The sequence below is a fragment of the Anser cygnoides genome, chromosome 14 (assembly GCF_040182565.1).
Source record: "Anser cygnoides isolate HZ-2024a breed goose chromosome 14, Taihu_goose_T2T_genome, whole genome shotgun sequence".
Lineage (NCBI taxonomy): Eukaryota > Metazoa > Chordata > Aves > Anseriformes > Anatidae > Anser > Anser cygnoides.
Genome location: NC_089886.1, coordinates 2,129,670 through 2,152,520, shown reverse-complemented (window position 1 = coordinate 2,152,520; position 22,851 = coordinate 2,129,670). Strand labels below are relative to the sequence as shown.

The 22,851-nt window shown below is 41.7% G+C and overlaps 2 protein-coding genes across 2 annotated transcripts in view; both read right to left on the bottom strand.

Annotated features, from left to right (window-relative positions):
• Positions 1–1,468: 1,468 nt before the first annotated feature.
• Positions 1,469–13,211, bottom strand: MEIKIN (meiotic kinetochore factor). Its single transcript, XM_066977040.1, has 13 exons — positions 12,820–13,211; positions 11,125–11,212; positions 10,836–10,914; positions 9,907–9,967; positions 8,943–9,089; positions 8,374–8,493; positions 8,093–8,129; positions 6,810–6,871; positions 6,043–6,137; positions 5,514–5,696; positions 5,076–5,156; positions 4,026–4,149; positions 1,469–1,700 (listed from the first exon to the last, which is right to left on the bottom strand). Exons 1-13 carry the CDS (start codon positions 12,977–12,979, stop codon positions 1,654–1,656), a joined length of 1,284 nt encoding a protein of 427 aa, XP_066833141.1. The 5' UTR covers positions 12,980–13,211; the 3' UTR covers positions 1,469–1,653.
• A 613-nt stretch (positions 13,212–13,824) lies between these two features.
• Positions 13,825–22,851, bottom strand: part of ACSL6 (acyl-CoA synthetase long chain family member 6) — a 50,124-nt gene continuing 41,097 nt past the window's right edge. Inside the window, exons 18-21 of the mRNA XM_013175827.3 lie at positions 22,497–22,640; positions 21,516–21,617; positions 20,812–20,883; positions 13,825–18,677 (exon numbers count right to left, since the gene is read on the bottom strand). Coding sequence (XP_013031281.3) covers positions 18,537–18,677; positions 20,812–20,883; positions 21,516–21,617; positions 22,497–22,640 — 459 coding nt within the window. The 3' untranslated portion in view covers positions 13,825–18,536. The remainder of the gene's footprint in view (positions 18,678–20,811; positions 20,884–21,515; positions 21,618–22,496; positions 22,641–22,851) is intronic.

Sequence of the window (22,851 nt, the reverse complement as noted above, 5' to 3'; positions counted from 1 at the left end):
CTTAGCATTTGTAAGAACAAGGATATCGATAATTAGAAGCTTTCCTGAGAGGGCTCCAACAAGTTACTGGCAAGTTACTCCTCTCTACTAATGCTTAAAGGAAAAATAATTTAATGGCATCATTTCTAACCTTGAGCCATACAATATGTTTATACAGTATTTGTTTATAGACTAAACCTATAAGCATCTATCCATACTTGTTTCTGGCCCAGAGCAATAAGGCTTGAGGTCTGAACTTGCACAGGTATTTTCAGAAGTTGTCAAACCAATTAAAGTTGGGGATTTTATGTCTTCTCGACATGCTTCCTGGAAACGTGGAAATATCTTCTGGGGCATGCAAGTTCGGGATGATAATACTGAGAAAGAGATTTCAAGACGTCTAGGAAGATAAACTATTATTTTAAAACATGAAAAAACTTCTTTTATTTCTACAAAAGAGCCTGAGCAAGGGGTGTTGTTAGTGAGAACTTTGTAGGGATCCAACTTACTTTAACGTGCAGTACATGCAAGTGGAGAAGAGCTGTGTTCTTGTCAGTGTTTGAGGCGTTCGGCATGCTGAAGAATGACTTCTACAGATTAACAATCCACAAACTGAACTGGAAGCACTGGCAATCTAACCTATGTGCCAAGTAGCATGAGCATAACCGCAAAATCCAGAACACCAACAGCCAGTGCTTGACAATTCACCTATGAAGGTTTTTTGTTGTTGTTGTTTTGAATTCTTGTATTCATGTAAGGCACCTGCTTGCTCTGCACAAGTCTGAAGCTACTAAAAGACACAAAGAGCTGTTCATCTTCGACGATCAGATAGGCCTTCTGAGCCTTTATCCACAGAGCATATAGCTCCTTATCCACAGGGCATCAGATCAACCTCTCTGCCAAGAAATTATATTGTATCACAGCGTAAATTCGGTGTTGAGATTACCCACCACACAAACAGGGCTCAATAGACTTATGACAATACGATGTCATTGTTTCACCGTGGAAATCCATCAGTATCAGCCCCAAATGTGCACCACAAAATAAAGGATCAGGTCCACTGATACTTAATACAAAGCAGTTCCAGACTGCAGATATAATACAAAGTTAAGCCAAGAGCATAAAGAACTGCCATCATGGGAGACTTGCATTCTCTACTTCTTGATTGGAAAAAAAAAAAAGAGGAATAAGTAGGGAAGTAGAGAGCAACCTGGGAACATGATGGGGACAGGAGGCAAGAAATTTTAAGAAGCTACAGATGACTCATGTAAGCATCCCAAAATTGGGTATTCCTACCTCAAGCAGAGGTCACATCTTTAAATGCCAATAGCACTAAAAAAAATCTAGAAGTCTTGGCACAGCAAGAGCCAAAAATAGATCCATTAATGGAATTTGGTCTGCTGTCCTTGAGTCACGCTTTTAAAAAATCTAAATGAACTAAAAAAGCATCTTTATGGAGTTTTCAAAGAACAATGCCCAGAACAAGATCTAGTTGCTTGTACAAAAAATTTAATATTAAAGTGTTCAAGTAAGGGATTTACAAACTTTCTGCAAACAGTATACTAAGTTTCAGATAATGTATATGCCAAAAAATGTGGCCATTAATTACTTATTAGTACTTCCGTTTCACCTCCCTTTGCTTCTTCCGTTGACTCCTGCTGAAACCCAGAAGCCTCATCTGCGTTTACAGTGGATCCAATTTTTGGTACTTGTAATAATATCTGGGAACAAGAATGATAAGTTAGATGCTATTTTCAAGTGTAAGAGAAAGCTTATTACTCTGACAAGCTGTTGAAATGTTTAAGAAAATTTATTTATAACTTGTTTGGAGTAACCTAAATCTTCTAAGTCAGTTGTCAGTGAGAAGAGAAAAACAGTTTTGAGCGTACGCCCATTCCTAACGAAAAAAGAGTATCACACAAAAGACTCCTCAAGGAGAGATGGAAAGAACCAGCATACAAAAATCCCCCCACCCTTAATCAGTGGAAGTTAATTCCGACTCCCAGACTCTTCTAGAGAAGCAGTAACAAAAGAACAAGTTTTGTTCTGATAGCAACACTTCCTAAGACCCACTGGCCTACCAAGTATGACCTATGTTCAGTATTGCCACAATTCTCTCAGGCACATGACCTTACATCCTTGTCACACTGAGTTCCTTGATCTGTACGGAAGCATCACATGATTGCCATTAGTTAACACACACACTGAAAGCACTTCCCTGCCTTCTAGATGCTGCATACACTCAAGCTGTGTTAAAGCAGGAGAATATCTGGAGCTAGGAACCTGCAATTCCATCGAAAACTTGTGCATATTCAGCATTTCTGAACACTATTATGCTTATACAGCATCACTACACTGGATTAAAACAGCATATATGACACATGAATACAGCTTGCAGACACTGTCTGTAAAGAACCGTTTTAAATTTAGGAAGACATATGCCATCCAGCGGCACACTGAGAAACTTCACGAGAGATCAGAAAGGGAGAGAATTTTAACTCTGTGGTAGCAATGAGACAATTCTGTACACAGTTCTCATTCTTGTTTTAAAAAAAATCTAGGAAGTGAAGAAAGGAGCTTCCCCCTACGCTGAGGGTCTCAGAGAAAGAACAGAAACCTTTAGAAAGAAATAGACAATCCTTAAAGAAAAACATACCCTATTATAGGAACTACTTCCAGAGAAAAAATGTGGATGCTAAAGAGCTCAGTTTAGCTGAGAAAGCCATAAAACCTGCCAGTGGCTGAACGCTGAAGTCAGACATCTTCACCTTAGAAATAAGATAAAGGATAAGAACTTACTAAACAAGTTGGTTTCTTTTCTAGGGAGTCTCCATATGAAGCTCAAAGCAATGAAGCTCAGAGTTGTGTTTAGGAGCACCTTGAAGAGGCGCAGATATTCCCAGTGTTACCTACTAGCACCTCCTGTCTCTAATGATCTAGCCTATGAAATGGAAACACTGCTAACAGATCTGAATGAACTGAAGCTAAGTCAAAAAAGCAGAAAGTAAACTGGAGATGTGCAACACCATGTCTTGTTCTGGAAGTTTCATCACAGCTTTGAAGACAGATCAGACAAAAGCAGCTTTTCTTAAATACCCTCGAGGGACAGTCTTTCTATACAAATCTCTCTTTCCAAAAGCTTATACGTTAGTTTAAATTAGCCATATTGAAGTGCAAAGCTCTAGTTTTCTTCAGAAGAATTCACCTTCAACTTGTCCTGTACCTTAATCAGTAACTTAATGCGTAGTGCCCCCTTAGCGGCCAAGAGCCCAGTTTTGCTGAGCCCTGTAAAGGCAAATATTTTATAGCACGTGTCACCTGCTACAAGAAAACGCTTAGCAGAAGTTTTGGAATATCTTGTCTAACAACACGGAGAGTGAAGCTAACATTACAGGCAGGACAGGGGGGTTGTTCAAATAGAATTTGTTCAGCAGAAAATTGTCAACCAGCTGATATCTTAACAATGCCAACTAAAGGTTCCTCCCATGATAATGAAACAGAAAACACGACAGTTTTATAAAGAAGTTGAGATGCCAACTAAGTATTTAGCAAAACAGGTTCTGTATCATCTTATTGACTGGGCAGCAGGAGAAGCAGCTTTAGGTACTTAAAAGATAAACAGATGATCAAGACAGACAGAAAGTTATTGGCTTGTGAAGACAAAAGATCTTATTTTAGTGTTACTTTCCAGTCCATACTGTGACACTTCTACAGGCCAGCTGGGGAAAGAGTCAACCGACTGTAGTGAGATGCAGGCAGATGGACAGTTTGTGAGCTCTTCCCACTGTTACACTGGCAGGTGTAGCCTTTGTACTTCTAAGACTGTCTGCACTGATATATCAAACACCCTTCAAGCAGAAAGCGTTAGTGTAGTTTGTCTGTAAGTACCACTATGCGAAAACAGTGTTAAGTCAGGATTTGAAGTTTTCATGGCGTTTTAACTTTTAACCCTGTGATTCTTCCAAATATTCAGATTTTTAAAAAAGCCTTTAAACACAAATAGATTGTTATCATTCACACAGTGAATCAATTCTGTATTCCATTACCTTCAGGCACTCCTTCAGGAAGGCGGAACTTTTTTGTGTTAACTGGAATTCGGTGATGCCTGGAAGACCTACCACCTGGTGAAGTTCTGACAATGGAGCAGATTTCTTTTCCGGAACACAAAGGCTGAAAAAATAACGACATTTCAGTCACACAACCATTTAATAGTACTGTACATATTACCATGTAAAGACTGGATTTATGGAGTGCCGTAACATTAGAACTCTTTTCTTCTGGACTCTGAAGATCATTTTCTTTTTCTGAGCTCAGAGATGCACAAATAATTTCTTCTGAATTTACATATGGACGGGGTATTCAGGAATAACTTTTCCCCTGATGAGGCTGGTGACAAGCTAAGCTATAGCCCCACCAAAATACAAAACATGCAGCAATAGCTGCCCAATTAAAGAACAGACAACAATTCCAATTAGATAACATTTGTTGGCTCATGTGAAAGATGTTCTATTGCTTCAAAAATGTGATTTAGGATTCCAGCCTCCTAGTTTTTGTTTTCAGCCTGTAACAAGACCCTGATCTTCTCTATCTGTTAATCTAGTGCCCATAAACTGAAGCTCATTTGCAACAGTATATTAAGTTCTACAACTTAAATCCTTCCAAATCACCTGGTGCAAAATAAATTTATCTTTCTCTTTAAAGTTTCCCTTTTTCTACAAAAATCACAGTTTGCTGACTTGGTGGGAGCTATGGCATGAAATAACAGAGACATTACTTCTACTCCCATATTGACAGAAGTGGTAGCACTACTTTTACTGACAAAGAATCCAAACTGGCATTTAAATAGCAAGTTTGTTTGGAAAGAAGAGGTAATGGAAGTAAGGCTAAGTGCTGTTTTTCCGTTAGAAGATGTTATAAAAATGCGAAAAAAAAAGATACCTAAGATTTTTTCTTTTCTTTTAAACTGTTCAGCTGATTGTATTTAACAGTTTGTTGTGTAGTTTGTATCGTACCATCAGCATAGCAAGAATTGGATTGTGCCAAAGACCATTTTGTCTTTAATCATTAAAAAAAGGTATAGCAGGATACACACTCACATCTAGCTTTGCACGCTGAGCATAATCAGTGTTTTCTAGGGCTTTTTTTTCCTCCATGATCAGCACAGTAGAATTCATTTGCTAAACAAAAACAGAGAAGAATTAAATACAAAATTCTTGTCTACTCATTATTATTCCTACAGTATTCCCTTAGTAGACTATACTGCTTTATAGCAGCTACATTAAAAATTACTAACAGTTCTTAGCATTTAAGTACTGAATTCCAGCTATTTGCTTTTTGTCTCATGCACTCCAGAATTAAGACAGAGAACCAGTTCAGTGCAGCCCAGAAAAAATACTTTTGAGGTCCCCTTAAAACTAGGGGATAAAACACTTCCTAACACTTTTCCTATTTAATTGCTACTTTTGCCACGATTCGGAATTCTCACTTCAATTTTATGCCTTTATTCATCAGCAGAGCACAATGGAAATACCTACCACCACAGCATCTGTCTGTCTGGATGGCAGTGCTTCTGCTGTCACCCCCACTGATTTGGCTGAAACATTTACTGGGACATTTTCAAGCTGACTGAGTGATGATGCATCATCTTCTAACGGATTAGAAAGCTCTTCATTTCTCTTGCACTTCACCCCTTTGGGTTCAGCAGTCTGAATGCCAGGCTAAAGGATGAAACGGTTATATTTCATGTTCTAAAGCAAATCTCTAAAGCCTGGTAAGCACTAACAAAAAGAATCTTAGTGTCACACTCGAGCTCTGCACATCTGGGCTGGTAGCAGTGACACAATCAGTCTGAAAAACAGTGAGCCCAGGGGGCGCTACTGGAGCTATCCCGAGGTACAGGCAAACCACAAGCTATGTCTTCACTCTGCCATTGTCTGCAAGCACTCCTTGCACGGGAACTATGCTTGAATGCACATCAACAATTTTAGGTGGGGACTTCCACCTGTACAAGGAAGGGGCAAGTCGTTTGTGTTACAACCTAGTGATTTACCGAACATCTTTCACCTTTCTTTCCGGTCCTATTGGTGAAGAACAACGCACACCAGCTTTTCGGTCTGGAGTTCTCTCTCTTGCAGTTGTAATTTTACAGACTTTTTTTCCTGTGATAAATTTCCAACAAACAAATTAATTTTGAAACAAAGACCACAGCTACTCTTCAACCCATGTCTTACAGGATGGTTTTTAAATAGGGATTGTTCCAAAGCCACCCATACAAATACTTACTTCAATATAATTCGTATCTGCCTTTCTCCCTCCCCCCAACAGGGCAGCTTTACTCCTTTACTCTCTCTTTCCTTGAGGAAATAAGGTTGCTTATTAATTGTATGCTCACGTGGTTATTTACTGCTACACACACTTACTATGGGAGCAGAGGAATTGCATAATCACTGCAGTCTTTGCCAGTGGCAACTTCTGCTGCTATTATAGTCCAAATTAAGCAGAGGAAAATTATGTGGTGCCTGGGCCAGAGCCAGAACTGCATCAGTCACCTTTCTGAACTGTAGTTACAGGAGGGACTCCTCACCCTGTTTGTGAAGGCTAATAGGAGCTAAGTTGAAGTAAGTAGTATGACTCTAAGAGTTTTGTTGCTGGATAAGTTAAATAAGAAAATGAATTTTCACTGAGCATCACAGGCGATTAAATATAAAAATGCAGTTTCATTTTTTTGTCACCCCCTAACAAGTTAGTTAGAACCGCATCTTATCTGCTTGAGATTTTCAACTCACACTTTCCCTTCTAGCTACTGTTGAGCTTACCCTGTGATACTTTACCTGCCAGAGTAGTTGAAACACTTAATTCTGAAGAACCATCACAGCATTTTGATGGTCTCTTTCTAGGGGAAGAGAAAAAAGTGAACTGTTCTGAATAAATGTTAATGTTCATAAAACAAGATACAAGGAAATCGTAGAAAAATATAGAATGAGTGAAAGGGGTCTTTAAAATTACTAAACACCCTTCACAGTTATTTGATAGGTTATGATCTATCATCAAGTAACAGCTTATTCTGAAGACACTTGCTATTTAAAAGCTACAGAAGACAGTCACTGAAGAAAAGTACTCAGCGTTGTAACACGCTAGGACAGAACGTATTTAAGGAGGATGCAGGGGAAAATTTAGGATCACAATAAAATTCAGATTGAGTTGTGTAGAGATCTGCAACACGGCAAGACTATATCAAGATCATTTACACAACATATGAATGGAAATGTCTGTGTGTAAGACTGGAAACAGCAGCACAAGCATTATAAGAAAGGATATCATTCCTAGAAACAAATATGAGGAACGCGAGTCTATGCCAGAACCACAAGGCCTGCACTGTGGCAAAGCCAGCGTACAGAAGACTCTGTGAAGACCATGCATTGTGATAAAACCACAGCACAGCTGATTTGCCAAAAGCAAACCTGGCATCCTAACAACAGGAGGACAGCAACAGGGTTGCAGCACATCACATATACCGTTCCTGTTAGGGAAAAATATATCCCCAATAAAACAAAAAATAGCGGGCAGCAACCTTTCCTAAGATTTCTGAAGGCTGAACTCAGCAAGATCCTGAAGCAAAGGTGGGCCCCCATGTTAGCTAATGACTGCTACAGAAAATAAAAGATCTACCAAAAACTAATTTTGTCCTGGGCAAGCACCGAAAATAAGGAGCTGACAACAGGTGCTCCTCATAGTCTGTACTGCACAGGTAATCCTGACCAGACCACCTGGGCATACACATCTTGTGTTTGCAACTGAATGAAATCTGACAAAGGGAGTATAAGTGGGTAAAAGCAACTTATTTAGGGATTTTGCAGATAAACATCCACTTCCATAAAAGCCCGCACTGGGTTTTCTTTCACCAGTTTCCCTACAGCTGTAGCATTGAAAGAGGAAGTCCATAAAGCAAACTCATACTTGCTTGTCTTAATGCATCAATTTGAAAGTTGGGGACACAGGCAGTTGAAACTCACCAGAAGTGTTTGCAGGATCACATCATACTGCCCAAAATATCATTGAAAAGAGGAAAAACCTAAGCATTCAGGTGCATCAAAGAGTCTGCTTTGCAGATTACCTTGTGTATTGGTCTTGAAAATCTTCCAATACAGGTTCTGAAAAACACAAAATCTAAACTTTAAAAGAAAAAGCTAAGCAAGCCAGACAGTGTGTATGCTAATACTTTATAAATTATAAAGCAAAATATTAAAAGCAAACGTAGAATTCCAACAAGAAGCTATTCCCCATTCCTCAGACATGTCTTAAATAAAATGATCAATACACATTTTATACAGGTTCCTTGTATTACAGCGAAATTTGTTTCTGTATATATTATTCAGTATTGTAGAAAATAATTACCTAATATTGCTGAAAGATTTGAGATCTGTGGTATCTTATCTATGGCCACCGCTTTGCTGGAGTCCAGGAGCGTGGAGTTCTTGTATTTAACGAAGTCCTCAAAGTACAGATTACTTCTCTCTGGACATAGAAGATATAAGTGCAAGCTTCCCATACTAGAACTGAGTGAGTTACTAACATTTTGACCAAACTGACAGAACTCTCATTTGCAAGACAATAACCTTAAAGCAAAGTGAAAGCATTGTCTTGGTTCAAACAGATGCAGAAAAGTTTGGGAGAAATTTGTCTCAAAGGTTGGCTGAAGGCAGATTAGCTGGTCATTCCCTACAAACAGCTTGTATTAACAGCAAACACTTCTAAGCTTACAGTACAATTCAAATTATATCAGGTCCTGATTCGCTCTGGATTGGAAGACCAGATATACATTTTTCATATTAAGCACAAGTTGGCTCATGGCAAAGATCTGACCTGGTGCATCACACCAACAGAGACCGCTAGTCTTTCTATTGTAGTTAGTTCCCTGAATTTTTATGGCATCAAACAGTTCAAAAAAAAACCAGAAGTCTCACCTAAACCTGCCTCATCTCTGAATGTTTCAGGGGATGGACAACTGTTCAGGCTTTCACTTACACCTGTGTTATAATCTTCAGTTGAATCTGTATCTAAACACTCCAGGAGAAATGTTGAAACGCCTGTGGGAAGAGTCATTCCTGTATCTGGAGAGGCAAAAAAAAGAGGGATTCCAAGTCTTGTACAAACCATCATGGTTTCCTTAGCTAAATTCCACTCCCGTGATAAGTTAAATATTATCAATTCAATATTTTTATACTGGTTCATAATACAGTTAAAAACAAAGGACATCCTGACGCCTGCTTTATACTACCATAAGCTACCAGAAGACACCTTCCTTATCCAAGGCTCACCAGAAATACCTGAAGAATTTAGCCTCTGATAAGGTAATAAACCTCAGCCAGATTTATTTCCTGAAGAACCATTTAGAAACAAGCTTTTAAAAACGAATGTTTGAGTAAATTGAAGAACTCATGTCAACAAGTAGTTCTGTCAACAATAAAACCAAGATCATGTGGTTTCAACAGGCTGGACTCAAGACTGTCTCAGGTGTTGTAGCCTTCCCCTCCCTCCTCCCTTTTTTCCTAAATGAATAAGCTAGACAGTTCTCTCAGAAGATTTTAAAATAAACACAGGCACAGGAAGTTTGAGATCAGTAGCTTGTTTAATTGCTAGAAGTATGCCGGCCATGCAAAAGACTTTAAGTACAAGGTACACTCACCTGCCTGGAGTATTTCCTGTGCTGTTTGGGCTGCCTACAGCCAAGTCATGTGAACCAAGCACATGCTGAAATAAGAGGCAGAAGTCTAGCCAAAGATCACGACACCTTTACTGTCTCATAACATACAAGAACCGCACACCAGTACTTTTACAGAAATATTAAAATTCAATAATGATTTTTTACATTTAGTTTTATGCAGATACAATGTATTCTGTAAAATTACCTAGTATCACCATACTCACCCGAAGTAACATCAGCATTTTTCAGACTGTCTCTACTTTCAAAGTTGATTATCAGAGATTCCTAAAATTAAATGACCAATACAAACAACCTAAGAAAACTGGATATAGACAAATAAATGCAGTTACACGTATTCCTGCATTAACAGACAATAAGAAACATACTGTCTGGTACTTTATCACCTAAACTCGCTATTCAGAGCATGATTTGTAGCACTGTTTTCACATGCCATCAACAAATCTGCAAGCTGACTTACAGTTCTAAAATCCATAACCAACATCCATTAATTTGATCCTACAGTCTTTGCTGGGTGAGAATTCCAGTGACATACTGACATCAGCTGAAGTTATACATAAGAGCAGTGGAGTAATGACTTTCCTTGTCTTGATTTTTAGTTAGGCAGAACTCATGCTGCACGTTTTCAGAATCCCAGACTGTTCCTATAAACACAGACAACTTTACATGGTTTACACAACATATTCTATGAAACTAAGCGTCTGCAGGTCATGTAAATTGGTGGACTCTAAGTGAGAGCCTTTTTTTTTTTTTTTTTTAAGAAAAAATCACTATCACTTCAGGCCCTTGTAGAAGATTTCAGTTCAAACACATGTGATGACCTATTTTTTATGCAACTGCAGCGTTAACTGTCCTGGAACAGTTCCGCTCAGTCATCTCAAAATTCTTTGTTCCAGTTGTACAAATGTGGGGAATAGCGCAGCAGTGACTTGCCAAAGACAATTTGCACTGGTGTTTTGCCATGCTACCAACAGCACCAACAGCTTCTGTGCTGGCCAAAACCACAGGAAAATACCACCAAACTAGAGGACCACGTTATGTCTGAAAAATACAACTCACAAGAAGCTCTGCTTGAGTAGAGAAAGAATTTACGTCACTTTTCAGTGTTAGGTAAATAGTAAAACAGCATTCTCACCTTCAGCGGTACAGTGCTGTCTTCTATATTCTCCTCATTTTTTTCCAAGCCTGGTATTTCTTTGACATTCACTTGTATGCTGCATTTGGAAAAACAGAACAGAGTTCAGCTCAATACATGGAGCTAGAGGAAGCTGACAAAAACTACAAAATGTGTTTACGAGCTGTCAACAAATAGCCTGAGAAATATCAGTGTGCCAGGAATTCAGTCTGTGCATCTCCAAGAGGCAAGACAATATAAATTATTAGCTAGCGTTAATTACGGTGCATTTAAATGTATTCTAACAGACCTTTGGTTGGATGAATGGCTCACTTCGGTGACTTCAAAATTTTCTTTAATTTTTGGTAAGGTTTTCACACTGGATTTTCCCCTCAGGCCTAGGGAACAAGAAGTATTTAGTTTGGCAATTTTAGTTTTAATGTTAGAATTCAACTGAATATTTCTAACTACAACACCTTTAAGCATCTTAATCTCTCTTGTCCATGCTCACAACAATTTTTGACCCTATTTTTTCACAAATACAGCAAAGTCTAGATTTGGTTTATCATTTCTACCCAAGCATTTTTTTTTCATCAGTATATCAACAAGACCAAGAACAGCTGCAGGTGTTTTAGAAATCTGTTAATTAAAAGGAAAACAGACACCTTGGACGTGACCTTTGCTATACCAAGCCTAAAAGAACTTTGAGTCTAACCTGGCTTTAAATGGAGTTCATTAGTAACATCATAATCAATCACTTCTACATAAAAATTGGTCCTCACTGTATATAATCCAAAGGCGATGACACGCTTACTTAAGAAAGAGCAAATTACTTCAGAAACAGGCCAGGCTGGATGGGGCTTTGAGCAACCTGCTCTAGTGGGAGGTATCCCTGACAGCAGCAGGGGGTTTGAATTAGATGATCTTTATGGTCCCTTCCAACCCAAGCCATTCTGTAATTCTCCGATAAATATCAGAGACACATTTTAATATCTTCAAGCTAGTTTTAGAGGTTTCAGAGCTTTACGTTTTATTTTCAGTAGCCTAGAGTTTGAAATGGCCTAACTTTTCTAGAGTCGCTCTTTTAGGACATCAAGTTAAAAAAGCATCTCCATGCTGAGCAACAGGTCTGACGTGCTGCCTTGCCCTAGCATCGTACAGGGCCCTTTAGCTAAAACTCCTCAGGCTTCGGGGCTGGCCAACGTACGATCAGGACTCACCCCTTGCCCTCTTTCTTCCCCATACACACAAGTATAAGCGAAGAGACCTCAGCGGCTGCCTGCTGTACGTGGCCAGCTGCGCGAGAGAACCAAACGCCTCCACGAGCACGAGCCAGCAGAGCATGGCCAAGACCAGAAGCGATGCTCACTGCACCCTTTAAACTCTTTAAACTCCTACCCATAGACAACTGAGACCTCCCACGTTTACGTTACGTTACCTTCCCCATTTACGTTAGCAAGTCCCAAGACTACCATCAGTTTTTAAACCCCGTTCTGACCACATTTTTTTTCCTTAAAGCCTCCAATTCTTAACAGGAGATTGACAAACTTGTATACTATTCTGAGGCCGTTCCTTTCGAGGAACGGCTTTAAGCAAATTTTTAAAGCCTTCCAGAGGCGGGCAGGGGTTTTGTCACGCTGTTTCCAGAGGAAGTGGTTTGCTGGCCAGAAAAAAAAAAAAGAAAAAAGAAGTACCTTACGAAACAGAAAACTCCTTTTTATTACTCACTAATGGCTAGGACAGAGCACAGGGCCCTGACTCCTGACCTGCTCTTCCCAGGCCGCGAGCCACAGGCAGCTCGGGCCACAACCAGCGAGAACCCAACCCAAGCGCCCCCGGCCGCGGGGGCCTTCCATCGCCCTCCCCCGGCGGCCGGCCCAGCCCGCACAGCTCCCCTACCCGCCTCCAAAACTGCCGCAAAAACCTCAATTTTGGGTCAAACACCGCCCCCGGCTCCCCTCCCCAGCGCCCCCCGACATGGCGGCGGGGAAGGAGCGGCGCTTACGGCCGGGCTGCGGCCCGCGGGGCGCCGCGCTCCCGAACAGCCGCCGCCGGCAGGGCTGCAGCGGGCTGGGGCAGCCCGGGGCAGCCGCCCCGCCGGGCAGCGGGGACGAGCAGCGCTTCTTCCGCGGCGCCTTGCCGCCCCGCCACCGGCACCGCTCCATTCCCCTCCGGGGCGGCGAGGGGCCGCCCTCTCCCGAGGCACCCGGCCACCTCCAACCGCCCCCGGGCGCCGTTGGGCCGGGACAGCCGGGGCGCGTCTCGCATGCGCGGAGCCCGGAGCCCCCCCGGTCCGGCCCGGCCCCTCCGGTCCTCCGTGAGGGCAGCCCCGGGGCCCGCAGCCCGGCGATGCTCGGCCGGGGCCGGGTGGGCGCCGGGCTCGGCTCCGCCCGGGCTGAGGCGGCTGCGGGGGAATGGGGAGGGTTGGATTTTCCTGGGCGTTACATCGATAAACATCGGGCCTGAGGGGATTTGCGCCGGGCGGGTGATAAATCAACGTCTCGGGCGGTTGCGAGGATGGAAGGGAGAAATGGAAGCCGAGGGGAACCGCCCGCGGCTGGGCGCGCCCGTGGGATCAGCCCTGGGGCCCTCAGGCTTGGGACACCTGGGAGGTGTTGGCAGGCCGCAGCTGCGGTGGCTGCCTTCCGTAAGGCGAGCGCCAGGCCCTGGTTTCTGGCGAAAAATGAATCACCAGAAAGTACCATTCCCCATGAAACTTCCAGCCCCATCCCACTCTTCCGTCTGGTGGCTTTGGCTTGTGTGCTGCTGCTGCTGCTCAGCTCCCCTGACCGTGACTAAGAAATCTGCAGGTACATTGAGGCCTGAGACACGCCTTGCAGCCAGAAGCGTGTACGTTATATTCCCTTTGGTGATCAGACCAGATGCTTCAGCTTGTGTTTATAGAGAAGAGGAATCTCGTTGCTTCTTTAACAAGGCGAAATAAGATAATTCCTTGGCGTTACTGGATGACCAGCAAAGGGATAGATGCAACTGCACGCAAAAACTGGAATAGAGACTGAGTGCTTTCAAAGTTTATTGTTTTAGACACATAGTCTGAAAAAATACTATGCATTCCCAATTGTCAATTCATATTAAACAAGCATATACATTTTGTTATATTATTATTGATTTAAAATAAAAAAAATGAAACCATTACAGAAAGACTGCTGCATCTTCAGAGGACTTTGCAACTATTTTTTTTTTTTTGCAGAAGATTGCTAAAATCAATCTCAGGTTCCAATATTCCTTTGGTCATTTATTTTTTTTTACAACGCGTTTCATATAGGCACACATTCTGAATTACTTCATAGAGAGGACAGAGTGCTGGAGTAACAACAGATTTTAAAAAAGAGATTTTATTGTAGGTCAGTCAATGAGAAAATCTTAGGAGCAGTTCTGAGAAATGTGACAGTTTAATTCTTTACAAAAGTTTCCATAGATGACTTTTTGATATACATGCTAATATACCAAAACGGAAAAATTTACAGTTGATTATTTTTTTTACACAAATGTATATGTTATATTTCGTTCCCTTCACTTTCAGTTGAAAATAGAATAGGCAACACTTAGGAAAATGCCTCATTTGTTTGCTGCTTGTACTTTGCTAAAATATATAACAAAAGCTGAAGTGAAGTGAAGGGCTTAAAGGGGCTCTAGATGCCTCAGAAAACATTTTATTTTGGAACAATTCCACAGATCTAAAGTTGTATTCCTCCCAGTTATTACAGGTATCCAGATCTCTCCTCCAAAAAGAATAGGTTCAGCTTCTTCATTTAACAGGAGAAAGTATCGAGTAGAAACCATTAAATGTGCAAAGTACTGAAGAATGTTAATTCCATGAAGAAACAAAAATCTAATTCTGGTGTCAACTTTTTTTTTTCTCTTTCCACAGACAAAACCAAAATGAGATATAGAAACAAAGAGTATGCAGATAGAATTGCCTCTAAATAAAATGCTTTGCCAAATTTTATGTAAGGCATCAAGAGGTCTTTAAGTAATCCATTACCATGCAAAAATAGTATATTATTTCCCAGTTTACATTCATCTTGTAGCAATTTATTTACATATAGATCACCAGTTTGTGCTTTTAACACATGGAAAATAATTATAATAATAATAAAATTAGTTGATTTGTTTCATTCCAGAAGATTGTGTAAGTCAGATTATTTTGTTATAAGCAAAAAAATCATATCCATGGCAAAAAATGACATTGGACTTTACTGATGCGGATACTTACCAATAGTGATGACAGATTGCAAAAAAGTACTTTAGCAATAAACAACTCACCATTTCTCTCTTACCTGATCTATATCAACTATTTGAACCTGTAAATGTGCCTTTCAGGACAGAAGAATTCTGTGCATTTCTGCCAACGTGGCATTAAGACTGTCTCATGGTTTCTGTGCACACTTTTGTGTGTCTTTGACCATTTTTGTGGCAGAATGGTATTTTGTCTGTGCAACATATTGAGCAAAGAACATACAAAATATATAACTAAACAATATTCTCTTCCTGGAAAAAGTACGTTACTCTGATTTTCATATACAAGCACTGGAGGCAGTCTTCCAGTGATTTCACAGGCATAGCACCAGGCCCAGGAAGAACCTCCCATTTTTAATAAGAGAATACAGAAAGTCGCAATCTGCAGCACATACTACAAAGCCTTCTGGGGAAAGGGGCTGTAAAATTACTTTGTCACACTTGACTGCTCAAGGCAAAGGTGTTCTTGCATGAATCCCACCTGCAGTACCAGAGCAGAGCCGTGCTGATTTCAGTGGGCTCATTCTGTTTTCTCACGTACTTGGTTGCAGAATGAATGCCGCAACGACAGTAGTTAAAAATGGTCATCTTTAATCCATCAAGAATAATGCTGTTTACAGAAAAGCGTAACATGCATTGCTGTTTATGCAATGGCTCTTGAGTCTCAACTCCTTAAATAAGAAGTGGATTAGAAATTAATTTTGTAATTGGTTATCTTGAGAAAAAAAAATAAACTGGTTGCTGGACAACCCCGGGGGTTTCCTTGGTGGTCACAAGAAGTCCATTAGTTTAAGAGAGCTCAAAGAAAAACAAACATTCCTGGAATTTGAAGAGAAGCATGTTTATGCCTAGCACATGCTTTGCGCATGCGCTCATGGCAAGTTTTAATCCCTTGCAACATTTGTTATGGTTATGGTGAGAGAGTCATCGGCAGAGGAAAATCTGATTACACAAGAAAGTAACAGAGACAGCTCTTAGTTTATTCAAAGAGCTTTCCACAAGCTCTGAAAATATTCACACTTCAGAAGTGAATTTCTCTCATATTTCTCTCAAATTTTGCTTCATCCTATTGTGGTCCGTATTTTTTTCTTTTATTATTGAGTACCAAAGCAGCATTATACGCTTACAGATAACAGCCATCCAAGCCTTAAGTAAACTCGTATGCGGAGCTTCCCTGCTCATACAGAGTTCAGTGGTCCGGAAGAGTCTGGTAAACTGAAATCACCTTAGGAGAAAAGTAAATCAATTTAGGTGGTAGAAAAAGGTCAGTGGAAAACAGCTTTTCTATGCTTTCTTCGATGACTAGTTACCCTTATTTTAATTCAAAAGGTATGTTGCCTTAGAAGGGAGGAAATTGAACTGAGTTTAGTTCTTCGTTGCTCTGAAGCATGCGACTGCTGTCTTTTGGCTGATACAGACAGGAGATGGACCAGACTCCTCAGAGATGAAACTCCTGTGTGACCTGATCTAAAGGGCCAGATTTTGTACAGTAATTCATGGCACACACCCAAACTCCCTAGGGATGCTGTTGCTGTGTATATTGGAAAAAAATGAACGTACAATACCATCTGGTCACAGCAGTGATATTTCTTACTTGCCTTGGACTGATGTGAATCATTACACTGGAATCAAATGAGGAATCGGGCACAAAAGGGACTCAGACAAACACTTCCACATTTGATAGTTCAAATTGCCTTGTTCTGTGTGTGAGTGATTATGCTAACAGATACAACTTCCTTCGTATCACTTTGTTCCGAAATTACTGCAATAAATCAGTCTTTGTGTAAAACTAACTCATTAACTCAATTTAGTTAATTTTTAAAGCATGCAATGGAATTTCAGAGGGAAAATGAGATAATTCAGATTAATAATTTAATCTTTTAGCTTCAAAAGCCTACAATGGATTCCAGTCTAAGAGAAAAAATGTGCGCTCTCACTGTCCTAGCAAGGAAGATCTAGCAGGCACAGCTCCATGCTAGCACGCTCTGGTGCAACAAACAGCAGCTATTAACATACACGGATATGTGTAGGACCCTGTCACAGGAGGAAGCCGTCAACAGTCCCAATATTCACAGTACCTGACGTTACGCTTTTCTGACTGCTTTGTACTGTGCTTTACACCAGAAGAGAGCTCCAGCATCCATTCCTGTTCCATGGGGACCTTCCAAAGGCTGCGGCTGGTGGTGAATCCAAGGCTTCATCCCGAAATTGGCTGCCTTTTCCAGAGAGGCCACTGGCAGCGATGTCAATGGGAACTGAGGCATCAGAATGTGGGGATGTTTTCCTAGCAGCCCTTTCTGCAGCCACATCCAGGGCTCTACCACGCCGCATCACTTTGCAACCAAAATGGCTCTTGCAGCAGTGTTCCTCATCCCCAGCGTGCCGGAGGATGCCCTCCACGGCTACACCCCCAGCTGGCCGTTCTCCCGAACAAACCTGCTTTGCTCAGCCCCGCTCAGGATCGCAGCTCTTGCCTCGCGCTCCATTTCTGTAGTGCTGTTCTGAAAGGCAGCTGGCCCGACCAGACTATGCAGTATTAGCAGCATGTAAAGTAATAAATTAGGGACCGAGAGCACATGGGTTAATGTGAGCTCACTGCGCTGGCCCTTGTGCAGGCTTTTTTGCTTTGTTCAGCTCCGCAGAGCCAGCGGCGCTCCAGCATCCTTTGAGTCGCTGGGATGCCCACGAGGGCTGAGCTGGAGGAGGCCCTGGGGAGAAGTCAGCATGCCGTTGGTGGGCTGGGTTCGGATGGAGAGGAACAGGGGGACTTCTACCCTACCGCTTGCTAGAGTGTTCTTATAATCTCAAGGTAATATTAATCCCTTAGGTGTAATATACTAATAGGCCTGCTAAGTACAAATACCAGGAGATTTGTTCCTATTTCTATTCTGGTTGTTAGATCATTAATGATTAAATCAAATCGATGTAATTTACATCCTGGAAAATATAAAAACTATCACTTAATATATAAACCAATATCCAGCTTGAAGTTCCAGATCAGGGAAAACAGGCTTTCACCATCAATCACTGACAGCTTGAGGTAGACCACATTATTGAATTATGCACAATTTTAGTCTCTAACGTGTTAGGTTATATACAATCAAATATCAACAGACATACCTGAAGTTTTCCCTAGTTTAATTTGAAATATTTGTAGTTATTAATATGATAAGTTTCCATAATTTACTTGGTCATGGATTGAAATTGCTGTATATTTTGTGACAACTTAGCATAATTCTTGGTAGTGCCCTACTGTGTACATAGAGTAAAAATTGTATCACACCTGATGAAAAAAAGAAGGAAAAGGGAAAATATGGTTAGTGGTGAAATCCTAAAACAAAAGGCTCAAATGTAAGATTCAGATGCTTATCCGTTTCGGCTGTGTCATTCTGGCTCTGTACTTTTCAGTATTACTCTAATATTGCTACAAAGTCCATTATTCAGAAGATTCTTCCTGTGGTTTCAGATGGAGATGCTGGAATATAGCTCTTCTATTTGTTTTTTGAAGTAATCTCTCAGTTCTGGTCTCTTAGCCTTTAACGTTGGTGTCAACAAACCGTTTTGTACTGAGAACATATCAGAGTGAATGTAAATGGCTTTTACCTGGAACAAAAAAAGGGATATATTTGTAGCAGAGATCCCAGGCACCACACTCGGTGAACGTGGCTGCCTGCAGCAGCCTTGCAGAGGTCACCTCCACCCCTCCTGCATTCCCAGGACACTTCGACAGGCCCCCAGGATTTCCCTCAAGTGCCCAGGTGGGGACACCCAATCCTGCCACCACACCTGGCCTGTGCCTGCACTGGCCTGCCCCCTGGAAGGGACGCACTGAAAAATGGAGCACATAAACCTCTTTTCTGCATGAAACCAAAGCCAAAACTTGGGGAGGCAGAGCACCAGGGACAGCATTGCCACACGTGACATCGTGACTGCAGCTTCACTCAGCTGAAAAACTACGCAAGAAAGGAGAGGGAAGGAGAAGAAACGTCATGCTAAGGAACATCACCTTTCTGAAGAGCAAAGCAAACTGCAAAGAAAGCAAGCACCACTGATGTGGTCTTGCAAAATTACTGCGCAGCTTTGCAGGCACAAGGAGTGTGCATGAGGATTGTCTCCAAAGGAAACGAATTGATGGTGTCCTACAGGCTAATTAAAGCGATGTGAAGTCTCCCTTCCCAGGCAAACAATGCCACAGGGCTGCCCTCGGTGGCTGAGTTCAGCAGGGAGCCTGCAGTGCTGGTAGGATCCAGCTCGTGGGAGCAAGCAGAAAGCTGCTGCGTGGCTGGTCACAAGCCACTGAGTTCAGACAAATTCCCCAGCCATCTGCTGCTTTGTTGATTTCCCAACTGGGCTGTCTTGCATTTTGATAGCTTGGGAGTTGCAGGAATATAGATTGAGGATCGGTTTTAAAATCCCTTTTAGGTTACGTGATTCATTTTTTCCCCTGTAAGCTTTGTTGACCAGTGCCTTCCCCAGGGACATCCTTCCCATAATCAGCGTTGATACAATTAGTGCTTCTTCCGTTTGCTGCAACCAATTTCAGAGAGCCTGCACCCTGGAGATGGCTGGCTACAGAAGCCAGAGCTGTCCTTTCACAGCCCAAGGTCCCAGCTCAGGACCCCGGTGCTGCGGACAGAGAGAAGAGAGTGGCTCTTCTACATGTAGGGGATCCCCTCGTACAAGATCACTGGCCATACTATCTGGCTCAAGGGTGGGTTTTAAAATTACCTATAGCAACAAAGATCTAATTTTGAAGCCCTTTAGTTTTGAAGTGCGCAACATTTCTTCTTAATTTTAGGAAAGATGGCCAGGCTTTCCCCACTACTTTATGAGCTGCAAAATGCTGATAGAGTAGATGGCTTGAGAATATTTCGTACTGTGAATGCCACAGCAGGAGCAAACCAGACTTATTGCCACAGACAAATGTGCGCTGTAAACCATGTTTATATTGAATTTCCTTTTAGAATTCATTTCTTTTTAATATCATTTCATTTTCGTGTGTAACAGGGAAATGAAGAATAACAAGTTTATGTTTAATGTTGCTTCTGCTTCACTCAGATATGGTGAATTACTCATTGGAGTCACCACCCAGAAAAAGACTACACAAAAGCAAAAAGCCCCTTGCTACTTATATGTATTGATTAAGATATTCATTATTTTAACAGAAATATGTTATTTACATTTATTTTATTTTCTTTTTACTGTATTTTTAATGCTATATATTTCATTATTGATTTCACATCTCTCCTGAAGTGTTTGTGGCTCTTTTGCAGGAATATTTACACAAGCATCAGAAAACGATTAGTGCACAGGCTGAAAATAAACAAAACAGCAGCATTTCCTATGGCAATTATAAAAAAGGCAATTACAGCCCCATTTTCTTACAGTGGGAGAAGAATCAGAGTCCTCCAGGTATTCATCTTGAATCCCGCCTATCAGACTGGAGACATGACCCATGTACCTGGGTTGGATTTTTACCTCTGCACCCACAACTTTCTCTAAATTTAATTCAAATGTCAAGCATGAGTAGAAGTCAGAACCGTGGCACATATATTTTTCAAGGGAACAAATACAGCTTGTCAGCGTTAAACCTCTTTTTCAAAAGACCTTGTGTGCCAGCTACAGGAAGAATATGCAATAACACAACAAATGCTAACAAATCTCCTGTTCAACATACATAGACCAATCAATCGCCTGTCTGACCACAGTGAATAATGTATTAATTGTTTCATTTTACCTGCTCAAAGGAGTGAAGTCCACTCTCCTTACCTAACCGTACCATGTCTTCCATTATTGCTTGCTTCAGTTCCTGGGTTAAAACACACAAATTCCCCATGAAATATCAGAAACAACCTTACACGCAGTTAACGCCATTGTTCATCATTAAACATGTTTCTGAGAAAAGTTAAGTGCCTTACTGACAGCACATAATTAGCGAATACTCTAATAAAGCAAGGTACAAACAAAACTAAGTGCGGCGATGTTAACTCCTTCCTCAGTAGGAAATGTCTGGCTAGTACTTCCCCACAGAGAAGGGCTGAGGGGTGGACGTTAAATCTGCAATCCTACAGCCACTTGCCAGATTCGGAGGCAGAATTACTCCCCACGGACACGTGTGGGGTGACCCAGCAGCACCGGTGTTCGGTGCTGTGACCTGGCTCGGTGAGCCAGTATTGGAGCAAGGCTGGGATCCTTCGTTAACATCTACACAAGCACAGCTTCTCGGGCTGCTGTACTGCTCCCTGCCAGGCAGACACTGGGCTCCCCCCAGGCCCACAGCACTGCGTCCGGGTCAGCCCTGCCTAGAAGATGGCTCCCTCAGGGCTGGCTTCCCGTGACAGGACAGTTCTGGCTACTGCCACCACCAGTAGCAGAGACCACCTCTGACGAGGTTACACACAGCGGCACAAGGCCGGACTGCAGACAGATACAAAAACAAACCTTGTTTTTACAGAGTTCTGAGTATGTTCCATCAAACCCTCTTTTCTTTGCCCAGCCTGGCATAACTTCAGAGTCTGGCACCACAATTCCCACCAGAAAGGCCTGCAGGTGAAAGAGAGCAGCAGTTTCAGGCAAAGGCTGAGCCACATTTAAGGCACCATGCTGAAGTGAATACATAAACGGGTTAAATTTGCTGAGTGTGTATCACTTCTTGACCAATTACATCAGTAATTTGCTGTCATGTTGTAGTGAGGTGCATTTTGATGTCTGTGTCTTTTTCTCAGGTAGAATGGTTCTCCGTGACTGTTCCTGTATTTGCCAAAAAAAATTAACACCTTCACTTGGGTTTGTGTTCTACTTGGACATTAATTAAATTACTGACACTTTTCACACATAAGTCAGAGCAGAATATAGCCCATGCCATTTGTACACAGGCACTTGGTGGGCCCGGGAGTCTCGGGCAACCTGCGAGGCCAAGGGAGGCCTCACCTCTGAGGGCAATCTGTCCAGAGGGATGAGTTGTGATGGTTTCAGGGGCTGTACATGTTTGTACAAATACGCACATAAGCCATCTTTGCTGCATATGCAGCTGTAACCAGCGGACAGGAATGTAATTTGGAAGGAGGGAACAAAAAAGATTGGCCACAAATTGGCCAGTCTTGGGATGAGATTGGTCAAAACAGGCAGGCAGTGGTGGCTTAGTCTTCATCTGGCTTACCATCCTCAGCATGGCAAAGAAGGGCTTTAGAGACCCGAAAGGTGACACCAAAGCTAATTTAAGGGTGTGATTTTTGGCCACAACATCCCCCGAGCTGCTTAGGGTAACGCCAGCAGCTCAGCTCCTGTTCAGCCCCAGGACTGAAGAGACATCAGGGCAGAAGTGTGGTGTAACACACCCACGCTGTCCCCCCATTCACGCCCAGCCCTCTGACTAATATTTACAAGGAATAAAGTAAGATTTTCCGAAAAACTCGTTTTTACCTGCAGGCTGTCTCCATGGACATAGATCTGGGCAACAGGGTCACTACGGATATAGATATTCTCTATCTTCTCCGGTGCAATATATTCTCCCTGAGCAAGTTTAAATATATGCTTTTTCCGGTCAATAATTTTAAGAGTCCCATTCTGTTAGGAGAAAGAAATGACAGCTCCCAGTAACTGGTAAACAGTTTGCTCTAAACAGTGCTGTTTAAATTATCAGAAAATGCTTCACTGATGCATTGAAATTATTCTGAAAAAATAAGCTTAATCCTTTGTAAAGACAGATCTACTTGGAAACTTCAGTACTTGAAAATTTATGTGGGATAGTAAGATTGACATGAGAACAAGCAGCTGG

Excerpts from the sequence above, each read along its gene's own strand:
- MEIKIN (XM_066977040.1), bottom strand. The coding sequence starts at position 12,979 with ATGGAGCGGTGCCGGTGGCGGGGCGGCAAGGCGCCGCGGAAGAAGCGC. Across the intron at positions 10,915-11,124 it reads AGCCATTCATCCAACCAAAG|CATACAAGTGAATGTCAAAG; the intron begins GTCTGTTAGAAT and ends TTCCAAATGCAG. Across the intron at positions 8,130-8,373 it reads AAATCTTTCAGCAATATTAG|AACCTGTATTGGAAGATTTT; the intron begins GTAATTATTTTC and ends TGTGTTTTTCAG.